Below are 19,661 nucleotides of genomic sequence, written 5' to 3' on the forward strand. Positions count from 1 at the left end.
CAGCCCACCGCTGGCGATTGGTGGGGGAGGGGTGCCCTGCTGCCACTCTGCAGGCGATTAGTGGGGGAGGGAGGGGCCCCCGCTGCCAGTCTGCAGGCAATCGGTGTGGGAGGGAGGGATTTGCGATTGGTCTGGGCGGTGGGGAAATGAGATTTCCGGGCAAGGTGGGGCTCGCGATTGGCCATGGGCCCCGTGATATTCGGGATGGGGGGGCGGGGTTGCCTGGGTCTGCACATGCGCAATGGCGTCCTCTGCTGCTAAAGCAGGGTTGTTGGCAATTTAAGCCCCTCCCCCTCCCCTTACAGGAGAGAAATCATTTAACCCATTTTTTTCCTGCAATAAGTGGATAAGATACTGGATTTGAACTTGCCCATAAAACAGGACAGAAGCTGTCCCGTTTTCATGCCCGTCCTTTACTTAGAATTTTTTGCTCAGATTCCCCCGCCAAGTTTTGATTTGTGTTCTAGTCAGTTAAGGCATTTTCATTCAATATTGTTTGAAGAGATTTAAGAGTTATTAGGCCAAAAATCATTAAAGACTCTTACGTTCAAATGGAGTAACCAATGCACAGGCAGGAAAATTCGCAAGATACATGTTTGAAGCCTATGACATAGGGAATGATGATACTCGTTTGAATACCAGTGTAAATATTGTTGAAAATCAGATCCTACGTGTCTTAATAGGACTACAATTTACCAAACCTATAGATTGCGATTACACAGATCTTTACTAATAAGTGAAAATTGTGGTTAAGTATTGTCTGTCATATAGTATATGTTTTGAGACAGTATTTCTATTTTTAATCATGTGTTAAACAACACTGCTTTTTTGTATTTTGTCAGTGTGCACATTTAAATTAATAGCATATTAAAGACAAGTAGAAACGATTCTAAATTTAGAAGTGCTTCATTTATTAAGTGTTAAGTAACTCAGTGAAATGACCAGTTTGCATTTTCATTCAAATATATAGCAAAATAAATAATTGAATATTAGCTGTGCATTAAATAGGATAATGACTAAAACAGTTTTAATGGCATGATACACATTAAGACCATACAACTGTGTGGAGATGCATGCCAGACCATCTCATACTTATTTAGTTATACAATTATCTATGTTTCTAACAATCATTTAAAACATATATAGTTCATTTTGCCAATTTAAAATTGAAATAAACACAAGGTATATGTAAACAAGCTTGTGCAAACAAATTATAACTAGTTACATAATCTTATGTTCTAATATTCCAACTTAAACTTAGCTGACTATGAAACAGTGGATATTAATATTTTATGTGCATTCTTATATACATGGAACTCCATGACGCATCGAACCTAATATACAAATCTTATAAAACATGAGAAAAATGTTTGGCATTCCAAAACATTAAAATTCCTCTGTATGCCAATTATTCATTAACAAAGAGGTCAAATAATGTCATAAAATACCACCTTGAAAGGAAAATACAAAATTATAGAAATGGCTGAACTGTTAACATTAGTGTGCACCAGTGCTAAAATTGGGGTGTATACCCGGGGTTAAAGGCTCAGTCATAATTCCTGAGACAGTGAGTCTCGCAATACTTCTGTTTGACATTAAACAGAGGTTAAATCAATTGTGGTGTTAAACCAAATTTGTTTAAAAGTCCCTTGAATCAGTTGGACACTTTTTACATTTAACCTGCTGGAAATAATTTAAAGGTAAAAATAAAAAATCTTCAAAACCCAGCCAGTCTGGCAGCATCTTTGGGGAAAGAAAGATTAACGTTTCAAGTCCAATATAACTCTTCTTTGGCATTGCATTAAGTTAAACATGTTTACAGTGAAAATGTTTTCATTGGCATATTCAAATTTAAATGCTGGGATATAAATTCTGTGCATTCATATACGCATAAGTATATAGAGTTCTCTTTTAGGTAACATAAATCAAGCATATTTAGAGTTTAGGAGGAAAGTTCAAAGGAGCACTGGAAATAAGTGTTGATTAAACAGAAAAAGACAAGATTGTAAAGAAGAAATAACATCGGTAAACAAATAATCTGAAATGATTCAGAAAATTCTATTGCTGAAAAGATAGCAATAGAAAAATCATACCATAAACATCTCCTATACCACTGTGACTATCCTCGAGTAGTCATGATGAAAGAGTAACTTCATGGACAGACTGGTGACATTATCCTCCAGTAAAATAGGTTTTTACCAATGAAAGCTGGTCAGTGGAGATGCTGGGTTGAATTCAAAGGTTTGAATTCTTCAAATATTTATCCAAAAACACAAGTCCGTTAAGATGCTGACAAATGGATTACTGTGCTGTAGAATAACCTGTGCGAATTAACCTTTTACTACTGCAGCATTCTTTGTTTTCCTTCATGCACTGAGTCATGGGAAAGATGACAGAATTGGCATCGGATTATGATTTGCTGCTGTATGAACAAAATTATTTAATATAACTTTATGAATTGTTTTCCTTAAATTAACAGGGCCTAGTCACATAATTATGTTAAACTCTCAACAGCATTTTGACTCCTAACACAAAAGTTAACTGAGAAATATACAACATAATGACGCACAAGTTGGTTGTGGTTATGTAATTTTTCTTGGCCTACAGTTCATTCCAAAGGAGTGATATGCAACCGGCAGGATGCCAGTAAAAACACACTCCAGAACACATATCAGAATACTGTGATTATGTTGAATTTTGATTTACTTCACTCATTGGAAAGAGTTCCTGCTTCAATTCCAACAGAGCTTTCAATTCAGTTTCTATTTTGAATTAATTCTGTAGATTGCTGTAGTAGATATGAAGATACGGAACAATAATGGTATACTATTTGACCCTAAAATTGTGCCATATTTATTTTTCACCATTCAAAATCTGTATAGACACAGATTTAAATACAATATAATACAGCGCAATGTGAACTTCACACAATTTGACATGATACAATAGTATTTCTGTTCATTACTTCTTACTTTAATTTCAAGGATCAAACACTGCTAATAGTTACAAACCTGGACAGTTACTGGACCAACATTTTGTTGGCTATTGTTCTTTTTCAGGTCTTTAGAAACAATAATCAAAAGGACTGCTCATACCACGCAAGCCTGATGTGTTACGGGAAACAATATTAAGAATACTTATGTGAACACAATATATTAGAAATGCGGAGGAAGAATTTGCTGAGGCACAGCTATTTGGGGTTCATTTGAAAGAGCAGTTTATACGTATTACCTTATAATAATTATGAATAATAAGAGGAGAAAACTCCTTAGGGTATGAGCAGAAAAATCATAGAACTCCTTATAAAGAATGGGGACTATATTGGATGGTCCCTGGAAACAGGAGCAGGGATCTTGATGTGCTATTAACTGCACACCTGTTTATTACAAGCCATGCAGCACATTAATTTGGTGTTGCCTATTACATAGCTCTGTACTGTGCTAACCGTGCTGTCTGTTGCTGGATGCATCAGCTGAGGGCCAATATCGCGAGTGGCTAGAACCATTTAAAGTTGATCTGCACTGCTGATAGAAACATAGAAACTAAAAGCAGGAGTAGGTCATTCAGCCCTTCGAGCCTGCTCTGCCATTCATTTTGATCATGGCTGATCATCGAATTCAATATCCTGATCCCGCCCCCCCCCCTTCCTCCCATATCCCTTGATCCCTTTAGCCCCAACAGCTATATCTAATTTATTCTTGAAATCAGAGGTTTTGGCCTCAACTACATTCTGTGATGGTGAATTCCACACATAGCTAGCCTGCCGCTCTACAAGGAGGAGGTGCAATGTAGCTGGAGCAAGTGCTGTGAGCCATAGTTGAAAATAATCTGACCTGGGATAGAATGAGAAAGACAACACGGGAGAGTGCAGGCTCCAGGGTTATGAGATGTTTGTCTTCATGTCCTAATCTCCGTGATGCTGGTCATTATTGGGACGACCATTGCTGAGGCTATGGCCAGTAATGGGGCTGAAACCATCAAAGGTAAAAGTACCCTCACACCTATCTCTCCCTCTCACACCCCATTTTTCCCTTATCCCACACTCTGCTGATTTACAAGCTGTATTTGGTGTAAGCATGTCCTTCATGAACTTTTCCAAGTTCCTGTACTGCAACCTTACTCTTGCTTTTTTTTCCAGATATCCAGGAGATATAACTAGATCAGATAGTGAAAGAACACCAAGATGAAAGTGATGATAAAGACGGAACACCGTGGGGGTGATCTTGCCAATTCGCCCTTACCGACAAGGTGAGCTGGTAAGATCACGAGAGAGCTGAGAAATCAGGTTCGTACCCAATTTCTCGCCTCTCGCGATCTTACCGGCACTGGATATGTGGCGAAATCAGCCTCGTGCTAAATGCTGTTTAGAATAGCATTTAAATATTACAAGTGAGCTCGGGGCGCTATCGTTTGGGCTCACTCACCTCTATGGCCTCGCCAGTGGAGGTCCTCTCTGGTGAGGATCACATATGGTCCCCCTTAACGGGGACCAGATATAATGGCCTTGCCAATAGAACTGGAGGCATTTGGGGATCCCCTGGCAGGTTGGGGGCAAGGGGTGCCCCTTGGGCAGTGCCAAGGGAGCGAGGCCTGAGGGGGGTGGGCCAGAGGCTGGTCAGTAATAGCTGGGAGAGGCAGTGATATGTGCAATTACACCCTCTGCTGTTATCAGTTTGCTTTTGGGCAATTGGGCTTAATCCCCCTGCTGGCAGATTGCAAATCTGGTAAGTTTTTTTTGACTAAGTCAGATAAGATTTGATTTTTTTTTAAGTCACCCAAAAAAAGACACAAATTTCTCCCGTTTTCACGCTTCTTCAGGACCCCCTCATTCTCAATATATTTAATCACGGCAGAGCATATCCAACAAATCTAATTAAACATTGAACTACATGGCAGAGTTGTGGGCTCAAGTTAAAAAGAAAAGCTACACTCAGATGATATTGCTTGGGATAGATCCCAAATATTAAGTACTGCTTACCAAGAGAAAAATGAGACAAGCTAGTCTTGGGGACAGTCGTGAGAAGAGTTTTTAACACTGATTTCTAGCCTCAGAGAACTAAGGAAGGCTGGAGAAACTTGGGCTTTTTAGCTTTGAAAGAAGTCTAAGAAGTCTCCTTATTGAGGGCGGCACAGTAGCACAGTGGTTAGCACCGCTGCTTCACAGCTCCAGGGACCTGGGTTCGATTTCCGACTTGGGTCGCTGTCTGTGTGGAGTTTGTATATTCTCCTCGTGTCTGCGGGGTTTCCTCCGGTTTCCTCCCACAGTCCAAAGATGTGCGGGTTAGGTTGATTGGTCAAGCTAAAATTGCCCCTTAGTGTCCTGAGATGCGTAGGTTAGAGGGATTAGTGGGTAAATATATGGGGTAGGGCCTGGGTGGGATTGTGGTCGGTGCAGACTCGATGGGCCAAATGGCCTCTTTCTGCACTGTAGGGTTTCTTCCTTTATATTGGTATAAAAAAGGGAGCTCTATAGCCCAGTTTCAAACCAAACTGTGATGGTGTGATTGAACTAGGAAAATTCAGCGCTCTACTGATGTCAGGAAGTTCTTCTTCACAGACTATGATCAACAATGGGAAAGACTTTTAGGCAGGCAGTGGAGGCAAAACATGTTGATTCATTAAGAAATGATTGGCTTCTTTAGTGGGGGAATTGTAGCACCTTTTTGGAAGCATCAAATTAAATGAGTAATCTTTCTCATCTGTACTATCTCGTGCCTTACAAAATCTACAATTGTGCTTTGGACAGAGTTTTGTCTATTCTGATTTTTCTTTTTTCTGGTACCCTTGTGCTTGAATCTGATATTTAATTTATTGGAATGCCAGAGAATACTTTCTGCACTTTCCTGATTCATACAGTTTGTAACTAAGATAGGAGTGATGGAGGTGTTGGGGGGATTATAATGGAATTTACACAACTGTTCACTAATATAAATACATTGATAAATAAAGGTGGACTTCATGGCTTGGGATGAAAATGTAGAAATTTTAGATGCAAATAAATCAGTAAAAATGCAAAATTCACTTCTGCGACTATGAGAAAGTTGCACCTTAATTGGCTACATGAACTTTAAAATGCAATAATATAATTCTGGTACAAAATATTAAATAATATGGTTTTAACCTTAGTAAAAGTTATGCATCCAGGTAGAGCAAGCCTCTTGATTGTTTTAACTGCGGGTGTAAACTGTTACACAGAGGTGACATGAAAAGCATAAGACTCACAGTATTAGATAGCTCCCTGTCCAGAACTAGAGCCCAGATTATTAGACAAACAAATGTAAACATTTTGTTGTTAATTTGCTTGAACTATTGCCATTAGCCTGCAGGAAACAAGGGATTTCACAGATAGCAATTAAAATTTCAGATGCAGTGAATTTTTACATGCGCTGCCTACCCTTTAAACATTTTTTTTCAGCCTAAAGGTAGAGTTCTAACAGCTTTGTGTAGCAAATATCATTAGGTTTCAATACTACCAATATTATAACAAGGTTGGTTCTTTAGTTGGTCTGGAGTATGAAAGTAATGGTTGACTTCCCATGTCCTTTAATTTGTGTCCTCCCGTGTGAACAGAAAGTGAAGATGGAAGTGACATGCGGTGAACTGTTGTTTTCTGATGCTGGAAACCATTGATGTAACTAGCTGTCAGCAAAGTGATCTCTAGAATCTGTAAAAAAAAAAAATTGGTCAGTTTAAGTATATGACAGAATTTTCTTTGAATGCAAATAAGAGGACTGCTCAGCTGTGTCCCTCTCGTCATTAAGTATCAGAGCAAACTAGAGATACAGCACTTGCCATATTTCTAATATGGCTTTACATAGTACTAGGAATCAAAATAAATCACCATGTAACAAATGGCACAGTGGTTAGCACTGCTGTCTCTCAGTGCCAGGAACCTGGGTTCGATTCCTGGCTTGGTGCACCGTCTGTGCGTATACTGCACGTTCTCCCCGTGTCTGTGTGGGTTTCCTCCAGTGCTCCGGTTTCCTCCGAAAGACATGCTGGTTAGGTGCATTGGTCATGTTAAGTTCTCCCTCAGTGTATCTAAACAGGCGCCGGAGTGTGGCGACTAAGGGGATTTTAACAGTAACTTCATTGCAGTGTTAATGTACGTCTAGAGATATTAATAATTAACTTTAAACAAATGAATGGCTGGATATTTTTTCTTTAGTGTTCCTGAGGGCATAGCAAGGAGGATAAACATCTTGACAGTATGTTCAACGTGCTTCTGTGCGCACAGTCATGTTTTAGCTCTTCACCTTCCTCCTACTCTGACATCATACAGGTCCCCCCACTGTGTTAGGAGACCAGTGAAGGTGGTCCATGAATGGCTGAATTAACTGTTATCACCTGGGGGCTGCAATGCTCTCAGGAGTCCAGGACCGGCCACAATTACTTTGCTGGAGGGGTCAGCCCTCTACCCTGAGGCCCCTCACAGTACTCTAATGTCCTTTTTACTCGTGAAGAGGAGGCTTTTTTGCTCCATTTCAAGACAATGCCTAGGTCTCCCTCTTCTCTAGCAGCGCTCAGCTCCACTAGCGGATCTGTCATCCAGACATTGTCATGCCTCTCCTACTTCCCTGATCCACTTAAATTCCTAATTGGACAGCAAGTATGGAAGCAATTAGTTAGGATGCTGCTTCATGTAAAGTCACTTTGGTGAGTAAACCAAGGCCCTTGGTATTTGGCACCACCCTATGTTCCCAACATTGAAGTCTGGAAACCCACAGGAAAATTCAGCCAGTTTTTCTCTCCCCACAGATACAGCCAGACCTGTTGAGTATTTCCAACAATTTTTTTTTGCAAGTTTTAGCTCATCTATTATAACCATATTTCAAGCATACTTTGCCTATCATATTCCACACAATGGGCCCGATTTTACCATTTTGATTCTAAGTGCCGAATCTGGGCATAGTACAGATCCAACCTTGAAATCCGCTTTCCAGCGCACCCATATGCTTTCAGCCGGCTCCAGTCCGATCCACGCTGTGGGCGGGACTTAGCGCTGCCGGAATGATCGAAGCTCTGAACTGTGTATGCGCAGTTCGAAAAAAATTTGAAAAAGCGCACCCGGGCGCTGGGCTGGAGCACGCGGCTGTGGCGGTTTGTGCCTTCTTTACAGCTAAATGTTTCTGAAAGATTGCTCCCTGCTGCGTATCCTGTGTCCAGCGTATCCAGGTGGAAGAATTCGAATAGAACAGCAGTAGTTTGCTTTGGAAGGCAGGTCTATGCCAGGCTGTATCCTGTTTTGCTGGTTCGATCTGATGGGTCCACTATCAATATCCAATACAAGGAGCCTAAAAATAGTATTGTGATGCCAGTCGATGTTTCCCTTTTGCCAGAAGCTGAAAGAAAAGCAAGAATGCGCAAACATGTTCCCAAAAGAGCTAGAATGAAAGAGGAGCAATTTGAAGATGAATTTAAAGTTGACAATTATAGCAAATTCTGGAAGAAAACATAGTCTTCAAAATTTTGGATTTTAGAAACAACCATCACTGGACTGCTTGGCTGGTGTTGACATCAGTGGAACTTTGACAAATGCACATATTATTGTGATGTCATTAATAAGTTGTGTTTTTTATTTATGATCTAATCCATTTATTTTATTAAAATGTGTTTCTACAGGGAAGATGCAGGGAATGAAAAAACAGATTCCTGTTTTTATTTCTACTGTTACATGGCTTAAATGCAAGGAGAAAATGCTTTGAATGTTAATTAGACAATACCCATTCACATTAATTCTGTGCCTCCTGTTCCTGACTACATTTGTGTGGATTTGTATGGATTTAGTTGTTTGTGTGATGTATCATTAAAACCAGTTGCAGGAAAAAAAAGCAGAAAGCGGAGAGAGCAGCTCTCTGACACAGATCATCCTCTGGGAGGGGGGGGGGGGGGAGGAAAAGAGGAGGAGGGGGGCGGCTCAGATGTATCTCTGGTTGGGGGGGAAGGAGGAGGAGGGGGCGGGTCGGATGGATCTCTAGGGGGCAGGGGGTCTGCTGCCACTTTGCGGGCAATCCCTCCTCCCCACCGGAGGAACTAATCCCGCCTCCCGGAGTGGCCGCACGTCCACTCCGGGAGGAGGGATTCGTTCCTCCGGTGGGGAGGAGGGATCGCCCGTAGAGTGTCAGTGGACACCTCTGCCCCCCTCCCTCCCCACTGATCACCCGCAGAGTGGCAGCAGACCCCCTGCCCCCCCCCAGAGATCCATCCGACCCGCTTCCCTCCTCCCACCCCCCAGAGGATGGTCCAACCCGCCCCCTCCTCCTCCCCCCCCAAACCAGAGATACATCTGAGCTGCCCCCCCCTCCTCCCCACCCCCCCCCTCCTCCCCACCCCCCCCCCCCCCCCCAGATGATGATCTGACCTGCTCCCCTCCTCCTTCCCCCCCCACCTCCCAGAGGATGATCTGGGTCAGAGAGCTGTTGCAGGCTCTGAACCCGCTTCGGAGGTTCCCCTGCAAAATAAAAATCGGCTTCGGATTTTTATTTTGCAGGTCGCTAAAAGCGCAGATTCGCAACGGAACAACAAAGAACAAAGAACAATACAGCACAGGAACAGGCCCTTCGGCCCTCCAAGCCCGCGCCGCTCCCCGGTCCAGGATTGAATCCTGAATCCAGGATCCCCGCCCAATTTTCCAGCCTATCTACATACCAATATCCTATCCACCGAGCTGTCCCTCACAGCTACGATGCTTTGTTCATTATAACCTATTAACTCACCCCCACCCCCCATTCCAGACCATGTGATCTCCAGGGAGAGGCGAAAACCCAGAGTGAAAAACCCCAGGGCCAATATGGGGAACAGAAGAAGGTAAAATGGGATTTGATGGTAGAGTTGGGCAGGCAGTTCATTAAAATGAACTTAAATGCATGCTGATGCATTTAAATCGTCGGGCCGCCCGATTCGGGCAGGGAACGGATCCACGCCCGAATCGGGTGTTGGTAAAGTCGCGATTTGCTCGGATGCGGGTGCAGATCGCGATAGAGGCCTCACGCCCGATTTTACCGCGATTGCGCGCCCGAAAACGGGCGCAAATTGTTGGTAAAATCGGGCCCAATGTTTCCAAAATGGAAGACATCTCAGGGTGTGAAAAGGATTGCCATTTTAAAATTTTAATTTCTTTTCAAGTGACTTACTGGAAAGAATAACAAGGTAAATTGTAATCCTGATATACAAGGTAGTCTTATCGTTAAAAACTTTTTCATGTTGAAAGTAGCTAACTTTTATCCGTTTTTGGACTTCAGACCTAAGTTGTTCATTAAATGTACCAAAACAGGAACACACAAGTTCTTTTTGCTTAATTGATAATTGGTGCAAGTCAGATTTTTAATGTTAAATTAAAGCATTGTTTACATTTACAAAATAACAGGGATGGGTCTTGATGTCATCAGAATCCGACACATTTTAATTTGGTCCTGAGCGAATAAGCCATATCACCAACTCGGGACAGAGGAGATCAATATCAAAAAAGGCTGAAAAGGTGAAAGGGGTAATCTTACCTTCTTGTCCCGCCAGCCAATGGGCAAGATGAGACGGTAAGATCGAGAGACAGCTGAGAAATCAGGTTCGCATCCGATCTCTCACCTCCCACGATCTTACCAGCACCAGATATCTGGCGAGATTAGTATTGCACCCACAAAGGGTGCAAGGCTGATCTCGATATTTAAATGCTATTGGGACGATTATCGTCTGGGTTCACTTGCCTCTGTGGCCTCGCCTGTGAAGATTCTCTCCGGCGAGCATCACGTATGGTCCCCATCAACAGGGACCAGACCTGATGGCCCTGCCGGTAGGACCGGAAGCTCCCCGGGTAGGTCAGGGGCGGGGAGGGGTGCCCCTTGGATGGTGCCAGCTTGGCACCCTGGCAATTCTCACCAGGCACTGCAGGGTGCCAAAGGGACAGGGCCTGAGGGTGGTGGTAAGATTGCCCCCCGAAGAACAGCGTTTCTTTAGACCTCAGAAGGAAGTCTTAGGTCTCTGCTGTTCCAATCCATTCCTGAATGTGAGGTTTTTGTGAGACACTCACAAATCCCAGTTCCACTCTGTGTATTGTAAATGAGGCCTGATAATTAAAATCAGCACATCAACAATTGCTGCACATTCCATGTTGTCCTGCCACTCTGCTGAATTCTCCTCTCCTGCCACCACCCCACCAAACCCATCCATGGGAATTTTAACAGGCCTGCAAAGTGAGTTTGGGTACTTGCAGGGAATTAAACTCTTTAAAAGTGATGTTAGTTTTGGATCCTGACATTACCCTATCCACATCCGGGTTTCATCGAGGTGGGTTTGCAGGTAAGCAGGGACTCTTTTGTGCTGCTGTCTAGTAAGGCATGTGGATATTGAAATAGTTCACCAACTGATGTTTTGACCAAAGATTCCAGTTTTAACAGTCAGCACCCGGACCTATTTCCGAACTGTCAACAACTCGTCCAAATGCATAGTTGAGAATGCTTCTTCAGTGAAACTGGCAAGTTCAGAAGCCTTTGATCAGTGAAAAGTTGCAGCCATGTCCAGGTGAGAGGCTGCTCCTCACAGTACCACTTCTCAGAAGGCGCTTTCATTACATTACAGATGATCGCTGACAACTTGGAACTCATTTCACTCACTTTCAGTTACACTTTCATGATGGCATGGAAGCAGCTTACAAACCTTACACCTGTGATGAGGAACAAGAGTAACAACATTGCCAGAAGGAATAGGAGCAACACAAACAGTCTTCTCAGTGACATACTGCTCCATAAAGACAGAGGAGATGAACATGGTGTTCAGCTCCAGGGAGATGATTACCAACACAAGGTCTAGAGTCAGAGAGGATCATCTATCTTAACATATCTGACCCTCAGTGCCTCAGGCTCTCATGGCAAATTGTTGTTGATATCTGCAGCCTCCTGGACACAAGCTCCTTGTCTATGCACCAGATGGGCTTGCATTGCCTGTGGTTGTCAAATGCCTCTTACTGGCACACCACTTCCAACCCACGTTTCTGCCTCTCCCCAGGGTTGTATGCTCTCCTCCTGTCAGGAGTCGAAGCACAGAGTTATGAATGTTAGAAATTACTTGTGTGGCTAGAAATGAAGGACATCATTTGTGGAGGGTGTGGGGAAATAGCCATAGAATGAGGTGCCTGGATTGAAGGGAATGTGTGGGGCTGCAAGGTATGTTGACCCGAGAAGTGCCGTGCAGGAGAATACTAGGAAAGTCAGATTCGGGGGTTGGCATGTGAAAGTATTATGCCATTTATTGTCATGTGCTCCTGATTCTCTTAGTGCACTATTTCTAGGTAGGAAGGACCACAGCTGTTGCTAACTTCCTTGGTGTCTTTCATGCACACTGGCTTGGTTCAAGAGGCCGGCCTCTTCTTCTTATCCTTGGGAAAGATCACCTCATTTCAAGCCCACAAATGCCAAAGTAGAGAGAGTGAAAAGAGCTGGAAGACAACCTTCACTGATCTCCTTTCCATTCAGCTGTTACTGCAGCTTTAGGAATCCTAGTCCAGTTCAGCCATTTGTACCCCCGCCCAGGATCCTTTAATTAGAAATCCTTCCTTTGACAGAATCTCCACATCATCATCCCCTTTCTGACTGTCCGGGAAACCTGGAATACTTATGCCACGGCAAAGCCCACTGGCAGATTCTGACCCACTACAGGTTCTGCTGTTTACGCTGGGACTATTGGTTGAAAATTCTGTCCATTCAGTTCAATATGCTTTTAGTTGCCTACAATTTCCTCGACTCTATCCCTATAATCTCCTCTGGCTTGTCATGTCTCACCTCACATACAAAGACTCCTTATATTCTACCTACTGAGTTATATCTTAATTTCCCTCCTCTGATTTCTCTTATGCTCCTTCCTAGATTAAAACCCTATTCCCCAACAATCAAGTATTTTGCTATGTTAATAGTTCTATATAAATGTGATCCTATATAAATAGGAATGTTTTTTATATATTCAATTGTCTTTTAGATTAACCATAATTAAAGGACAGATACTATATTTGCTGCTCAGAAAACTAGTTATACAGATAAACTGCATTCAATTGTTTTATGTGCAGATAGATTCACAATATAATCATACAAACCTTGGGTTTAGACATGCCAAACAGGAGCTTTTGTGTTGATTTATCTTTTGCACATACACTCTCTGCTGTTTTTCCAATTATTAGCATAAAATCATCACGACAGCCTCCAAAGGTCACAATACTTTTGTATACATATGTTGTTATCAAGCGCTGCAGAATTGGGGAAATAAAGCAAAATATGGTAATTAGGTACAACAAATATAAAATTGTATCAATACTTTTTAATTGTTGTCTTCACTTAGTGACTAATGATGATTACCTTCTTCATACAGGTAAATCTTTAAGGGTGGCTAACTTCTGGTAGGCAGAATGGGAACGGATGGCATTCCCGCCAAGAGATTGAGTTGAAGGCCCAGCAGACTTACTCTGCCTGAGAATGCTTGAATTCCAGTCAGCTGCTTGGTCATTTTTGGAGGAATTTGGTCAGTAAACGGAAGACGATTGGCCACTTCAGGGAAATTTCGGGAATGGGGTGGAGCGGGTTAGGGAGCCCAGGGAAGCAAAGGTCCAGACTTAACCTGAGAGGCCTTGCTTCTCCTGAGTTATTTAATACTAATTTCTGAATTCATACATACACTATGGGCCTGATTTGACTATTTCCATTCTAAGTGCTGAATCTGGGCGTCATTCAGATCAGACTTAGAAATCTGCTTTCAGGCGCCCCCATTAGCACTTAGCCTGAAAAAAAAAATTGCGGGTCCCATTCGCGCTGTGGGTGGGGCTTAGCGCAGCCGAAACGATCGGAGCTCTGAACTGCGCATGTGCAGTTAGAAACACATTTGAAAAAGCACGCCCATGTCAGATCGCTCCCAGGCCACGGAAAACAGATAAAGCGGCTCGGGAGCGATGGCCCCCACAGACATCACTGTCCCCCTTATCCACCCCTCTCCCGCTACCCAGATCGATCGCGACCCCTGTCCCCTTCCCCCCCATCAATCGCCCGCAGAGTGGCAGCGGATCCCCTGCCCCCCCCACCAGAGATCCATCTGCCACCACCCCCCCAACCAGTGAGCGATCAGCACCCACACCCACCATCAGAGAACGATTGGCCCGCCCCCCCCACCGTCAAACAATGATTGGCCCTCCCCCCCCCCGCCAGACAACGATCAGCCCTTCTCCCCCCCCCCGACAACGATCGGGCCTCCCTCCCCCACCACACAAGAGATACATCTGACCCATCTCCTCCTCCACCCCCCCTCCCCCCCAAACCAGACAACAATCTGGCTTTACTCCCCTCCCCACCCGCAACCAGAGAATGATCTGACCCTCCTCCCTCCCCCCCACCACTGATCTGAGTCAGAGAGCCGTTGGAAGCTCTAAATTCGCTTCTTCAGCAGCTGGAGCACCCGATTCAGATTTTTATTCAGCATGTTCATTTTGGCGCAATTCCGGATCGGCAAACGCGGCGGTAAAGGGGGAAATGTTGATAAAGTTGGGCGGGCAGTTCATTAATTCAATTGAAATACATGCAAATGCATTTAAATCGCCGTTGCGCCGTTTCGGGTGCGAATCAGATCGCCGCCATTCCCGGGTTTCGGTAAAGTGGCGATCTACGCGGACGCGAGCGCAGATTGCGTTAATGGCCTCACACCCGACTTTACCACGTTTTCGCGCCTGACGCAATGGTAAAATAGGGCCCTCTGTTGTTAAACTTTAAGATTTCATGATATTTAATTACTTACAAATCTCCACTTGCAAATTAATTGACAGCAAATTAGATCAATGTCAAAGAGCCATGTATTATGTTTTCTCTCATTTTGGAACGTTAGTTCAGTCTAGTTGAAAGAACAGCTGGCAATAACACTTCCATGTCTATAGTTGTAATGAATTTATACAGACTTTTTCCAATATTCTGCTTGCATTGGTGATTCAATTTGTATTGTTTATTGTTCCTGAATTTTATCTTTCAATGGTCAAGTTTTAACTGATCTCTGAACACTCCTCATGCAAGTGTGCAGAAGTCATTCCTTCCTTCACAACAGAGGAAAAACCTTACTTAGATCAAACATTGTGGTACTATGTGTTTCAATTAAACACAGGGGAAAAACATGATAATGCAGTGCTTAACGGTGGCTATTCTTACCATAGAGTTGTATTCCAATATGCTGATGCCATTCTCATGCACAGCTAACCATATTGGTGCAGTGTCAGATCGTGGTGGAGCAATAGGCTACATAAAAATAAAAGCAAAACTATCATGTATCTACAAGACAGCATATGTTGATAACAGAAGAATTTAAATTAAATTAAATTGGTTGAATTGACAATGTGACCTCCTGTTCACCATCCTTCCTTATTACTATGGCCACATCCCAATTGTCAGTGCTCAGAACGTAAATTTCAAACATGTTCCTATCACTCGTGAAATATATAGAAAATTGATCATTAACTTTTATGCATTATCTGTGGTTGTCAAATGCCTCTAAGAAAAATTGACAAAGCTCATACATGCTAAGTAGTAATGGTTTTCAGCATATTTCCATGATTTGACTAATCTAAAGCTCCTATTGATTTTGACTTTTTGGCTATCATTCACCATGCTCGACACTATAGTTAAGAAAGCCCATCAACGCCTCTACTTTCTCAGGAGACTAATGAAATTTGGCATGTCCGTTACAACTCTCACCGATTTCTACAGATGCACCATAGAAAGCATTATTTCTGGTTGTATCACAGCTTGATGTGGCTCCTGCTCTGCCCATGACCGCAAGAAACTACAAAGGGTAGTGAATGAAGCCCAGTCCATCACTCAAACCAGTCTTCCATCCATTGACGCGGTCTACATTTCCCGCTGCCTCAGCAAAGTAGCCAGCATAATCAAGGACCCCACGCACCCAGACATTCTCTCTTCCACCTTCTTCCGTCGGGAAAAAGATACAAAGGTCTGAGATCACGTACCAACCGACTCAAAAACAGCTTCATCCCTGCTGCCATCAGACTTTTGAATGGACCTATCTCACATTAAGTTGATCTTTTCCTACACCCTAGCGATAACTGTTACGCTACATTCTGCACTCCCTACTTTCCTTCCCTATGTATTGCACAGAAGAAACAATACTTTTCACTGTATACTAATACATGCGACAGTAATAAAGCAAATCAAAATGTTGGCAGAAGATTCCTCCTATGTGCAGTAAAATCATTCATGATAAAGAATGCACTTATGATTTAGTTACATTTAGATAATAAGTGAATATCTTCCCTTGTAACGTTCCAGGGTTGAATAAGAACATAAGAACGAGGAGCAGGAGTAGGCCATCTGGCCCCTTGAGCCTGCTCCGCCATTCAATAAAATCATGGCTGATCTTTTCGTGGACTCAGCTCCACGTACCTGCCCGCTCACCATAACCCTTAATTCCTTTACTATTCAAAAATGTATCTATCCTTGCCTTAAAAACATTTAATGAGGTAGCCTCAACTGCTTCATTAGGCAGGGAATTCCACAGATTCACAACCCTTTGGGTGAAGTTTCTCCTCAACTCAGTCCTAAATCTGCTCCACCTTATTTTGAGGCCATGCCCCCTAGTTCTAGTTTCACCTGCCAGTGGAAACAACTTCCTTGCTTCTTTCTTATCTGTTCCCATCCCCTTATATGTTTCAATAAGATCTCCCCTCATTCTTCTGAATTCCAATGAGTACAGTCCCAGTTTACTCAGTCTCTCCTCATAAGCCAACCCTCAATTCCAGAATCAACCTAGTGAATCTCCTCTGCACCCCCTCCAGTGCCAGTATATCCTTTCTCAAGTAAGGAGACCAAAACTGTAAACAGTACTCTAGGTGTGGCCTCACCAGCACCTTATACAGCTGCAACATAACCTCCCTGTTTTTGAACTTCATCCCTCTAGCAATAAAGGACAAAGTTCCATTTGCCTTCTTAATTACCTGCTGCACCTGCAAACCAAATTTTTGAGATTCCTGCACAAGGACACTCGGGTCCCTCTGCACAGCAGCATGCTGCAATTTTTAACTATTTAAATAATAGTCCATTTTGCTGTTATTCCTGCCAAAATGGATGACCTCACATTTACCAACATTGTACTCCATCTGCCAGACCTTTGCCCACTCACTTAGATTATCTATATCCTTTTGCAGACTTTCAGCATCCTCTACACACTTTGCTCTGCCACTCATCTTAGTGTCATCTGCAAATTTTGACACACTACACTTGGCCCCCAACTCCAAATCATCTATGTAAATCGTAAACAATTGTGGTCCCAACACTGATCCCTGAGGCACACCACTAGTCACTGATCTCCAACCAGTAAAACACCCATTTACCCCCACTCTTTGCTCTCTGTTAACCAATCCTCTATCCATGCTAATACATTACCCGTAACACCGTGCACCTTTATCTTATGCAGCAGCCTTTGGTGCGGCACCTTGTCAAATGCCTTCTGGAAATCCAGATACACCACATCCACAGGTTCCCCATTGTCCACTGCACATGTTATGTTCTCAAAGAATTCCACCAAATTAGTCAAACATGACCTGCCCTTCATGAACCCATGCTGCGTCTTTCCAATGGGACAATTTATATCCAGATGTCTCACTATTTCTTCCTTGATGATATATTCAAGCATTTTCCCTAATACAGAAATTAAGCTAACTAGCCTGTGGTTACCCGCCTTTTGTCTATCTCCTTTTTTAAACAGTGGCATCACATTTGCTGTTTTCCAGAGTCCAGCGAATTTTGGTAAATTACCACTAGTGCATTTGCTATTTCCCCCGCCATCTCTTTTAGTGCCCTGGGATGCATTCCATCAGGGCCAGGTGACTTGTCTACCTTTAGCTCCATTAGCTTGCCCAACACTACCTCTTTCATGATAATGATAGTTTCTATGTCCTCACTTGCCATAGCCTTCTTGTCATCAATTTTTGGCATGTTATTTGTGTCTTCCACTGTGAAGACCGACACAAAATACCTGTTATGCATTTACATGTCTTTCCATCGTTATCTAGAAGGGAGGATGGTCAGAGATTTATTCCCTTCTGCCGGTGTTAGTCTACAGCCACCTACTATCATGTTTGTGTGAACTTCAGTTGGAGTGACTCCACCTCCACTGCTATTTGTTGGGAAAGCAACTTCTTCTGCTTAGCGTTTCCCCATAAATGTACAACTCATATTCCGTCTCACCATTAAACCATATGTATGAATAAATGAAAAAATGAATAAAGCTGAATATATTTAAAACTAGGTCTCGGCTGGTACTTCACAAAAGACTAATAAAACATTTTACATTTGTATGAAACATTTACTGTGCACAATGTCACAATGATAGAAGAAAATTCACACTTGGAGATCAAACCTGGATAACAGTAAACAGGATCCTACCTTTGTTGCAAACAGTTTTGCTCCAAAGAAAGGCCACTTCCTTGCTACAGTAAAGTAAATGCGCACACAGTCAGCAGTAGCACGTCCGCGCAGAGCCATCCATTTAGTAGAAAGTCGCTGACATAGTTGCCTAAAGTAGACACACAATGGTACAGTGAAACAGTATTTTCCACTGCATTAATTTATTCAAAATATATGTTTGAACATTATGATTATTTTTATTTCCATAAGTTAAGGTGTGCTTTGGAATGCTATCAGTGAAAAGCTGAAGACTTTATTTCAGCACTCAAGTAGTTGTACAATAAACACAATGATTCTTTCAACAACTGTAATAGAGCTACATCATCAATTACTTAAATATTTACTGAAAAGAGTGGCAAAATTATAGAAAACTGGCAGATGTACTGAATGGGTTCCATACATACTTAATTTGCTCATCTGTACAGCCTTGTTTATATCTTTTTGGATAAAATTTCTCAATTACTTGCTTCAGAGTTTGGTTTGATTTGGATTGGATTGAGATCTGAGCTGCTGGAGTCGAAAACGGTCGCTCAAAGTCTCCAAACTCCACCTAATGAAAAATGCACAATTAATTGCTGTTGTGCCATTTTACCCTTAGGCTGTTTAAAATGCATTACAAGAGAGTCAAATTTGTCAAAAATACTATTTTAATTTGGACATCTTAATACTAAAAGTTCTTGCTGAGAAAAGCTGCAATGTTAAATAGGATTCACAAACTGGCAAAAATCAATGAATTGCTAGGTCTACTGGAAGTTAAGTCTCCATCCAAAGTGCCAGTCTGAATTATATCCTTTCAATCTATGGCAGTTTGAAATTTCTTGATATATTAGCAAAACGGTCAATGGTGCAATCTGTTGGAAGCTTTTGTGCTCTATTAGTCAGCCTCTGCTGAACCAGCAACATGGTGCTTCCTCAGGTTTTAGCATCTCAGCCAAGAAATTAAAAAAAAAATCAGGATGCCGCTCCTAACTGATGTTCATTAATCCTTGCTGGGAGAAATTTGGTTACAGATGGGTTCAGACTCAGCATGATAGCCCTCAACATTATTTCTCTTAGATTACATCATCCTGTAGGGATTCTATACAGGAGAATGACTAAATTGTGACGTTTTGAAGGGCTGCTGATGTCATGATTCCATCATGTGTCATTGGACAGAGGTAAATTAAAAATGTTAATTTTTTTTGCTCATCAAGGTTTCAGCACATTTTTCTGATACACATTCCAAGCTTG

The 19,661-nt window shown here is 42.5% G+C and overlaps 1 protein-coding gene across 1 annotated transcript in view; it reads right to left on the minus strand.

Annotated features, from left to right (window-relative positions):
* Positions 1-895: 895 nt before the first annotated feature.
* plekhh2 (pleckstrin homology domain containing, family H (with MyTH4 domain) member 2) overlaps positions 896-19,661 on the minus strand; it is a 120,803-nt gene continuing 102,037 nt past the window's right edge. Inside the window, exons 25-29 of the mRNA XM_078229693.1 lie at positions 18,836-18,981; positions 18,411-18,540; positions 15,162-15,248; positions 13,079-13,228; positions 896-6,664 (exon numbers count right to left, since the gene is read on the minus strand). Coding sequence (XP_078085819.1) covers positions 6,479-6,664; positions 13,079-13,228; positions 15,162-15,248; positions 18,411-18,540; positions 18,836-18,981 — 699 coding nt within the window. The 3' untranslated portion in view covers positions 896-6,478. The remainder of the gene's footprint in view (positions 6,665-13,078; positions 13,229-15,161; positions 15,249-18,410; positions 18,541-18,835; positions 18,982-19,661) is intronic.

This window comes from Mustelus asterias, chromosome 15 (genome assembly GCF_964213995.1).
Source record: "Mustelus asterias chromosome 15, sMusAst1.hap1.1, whole genome shotgun sequence".
Lineage (NCBI taxonomy): Eukaryota > Metazoa > Chordata > Chondrichthyes > Carcharhiniformes > Triakidae > Mustelus > Mustelus asterias.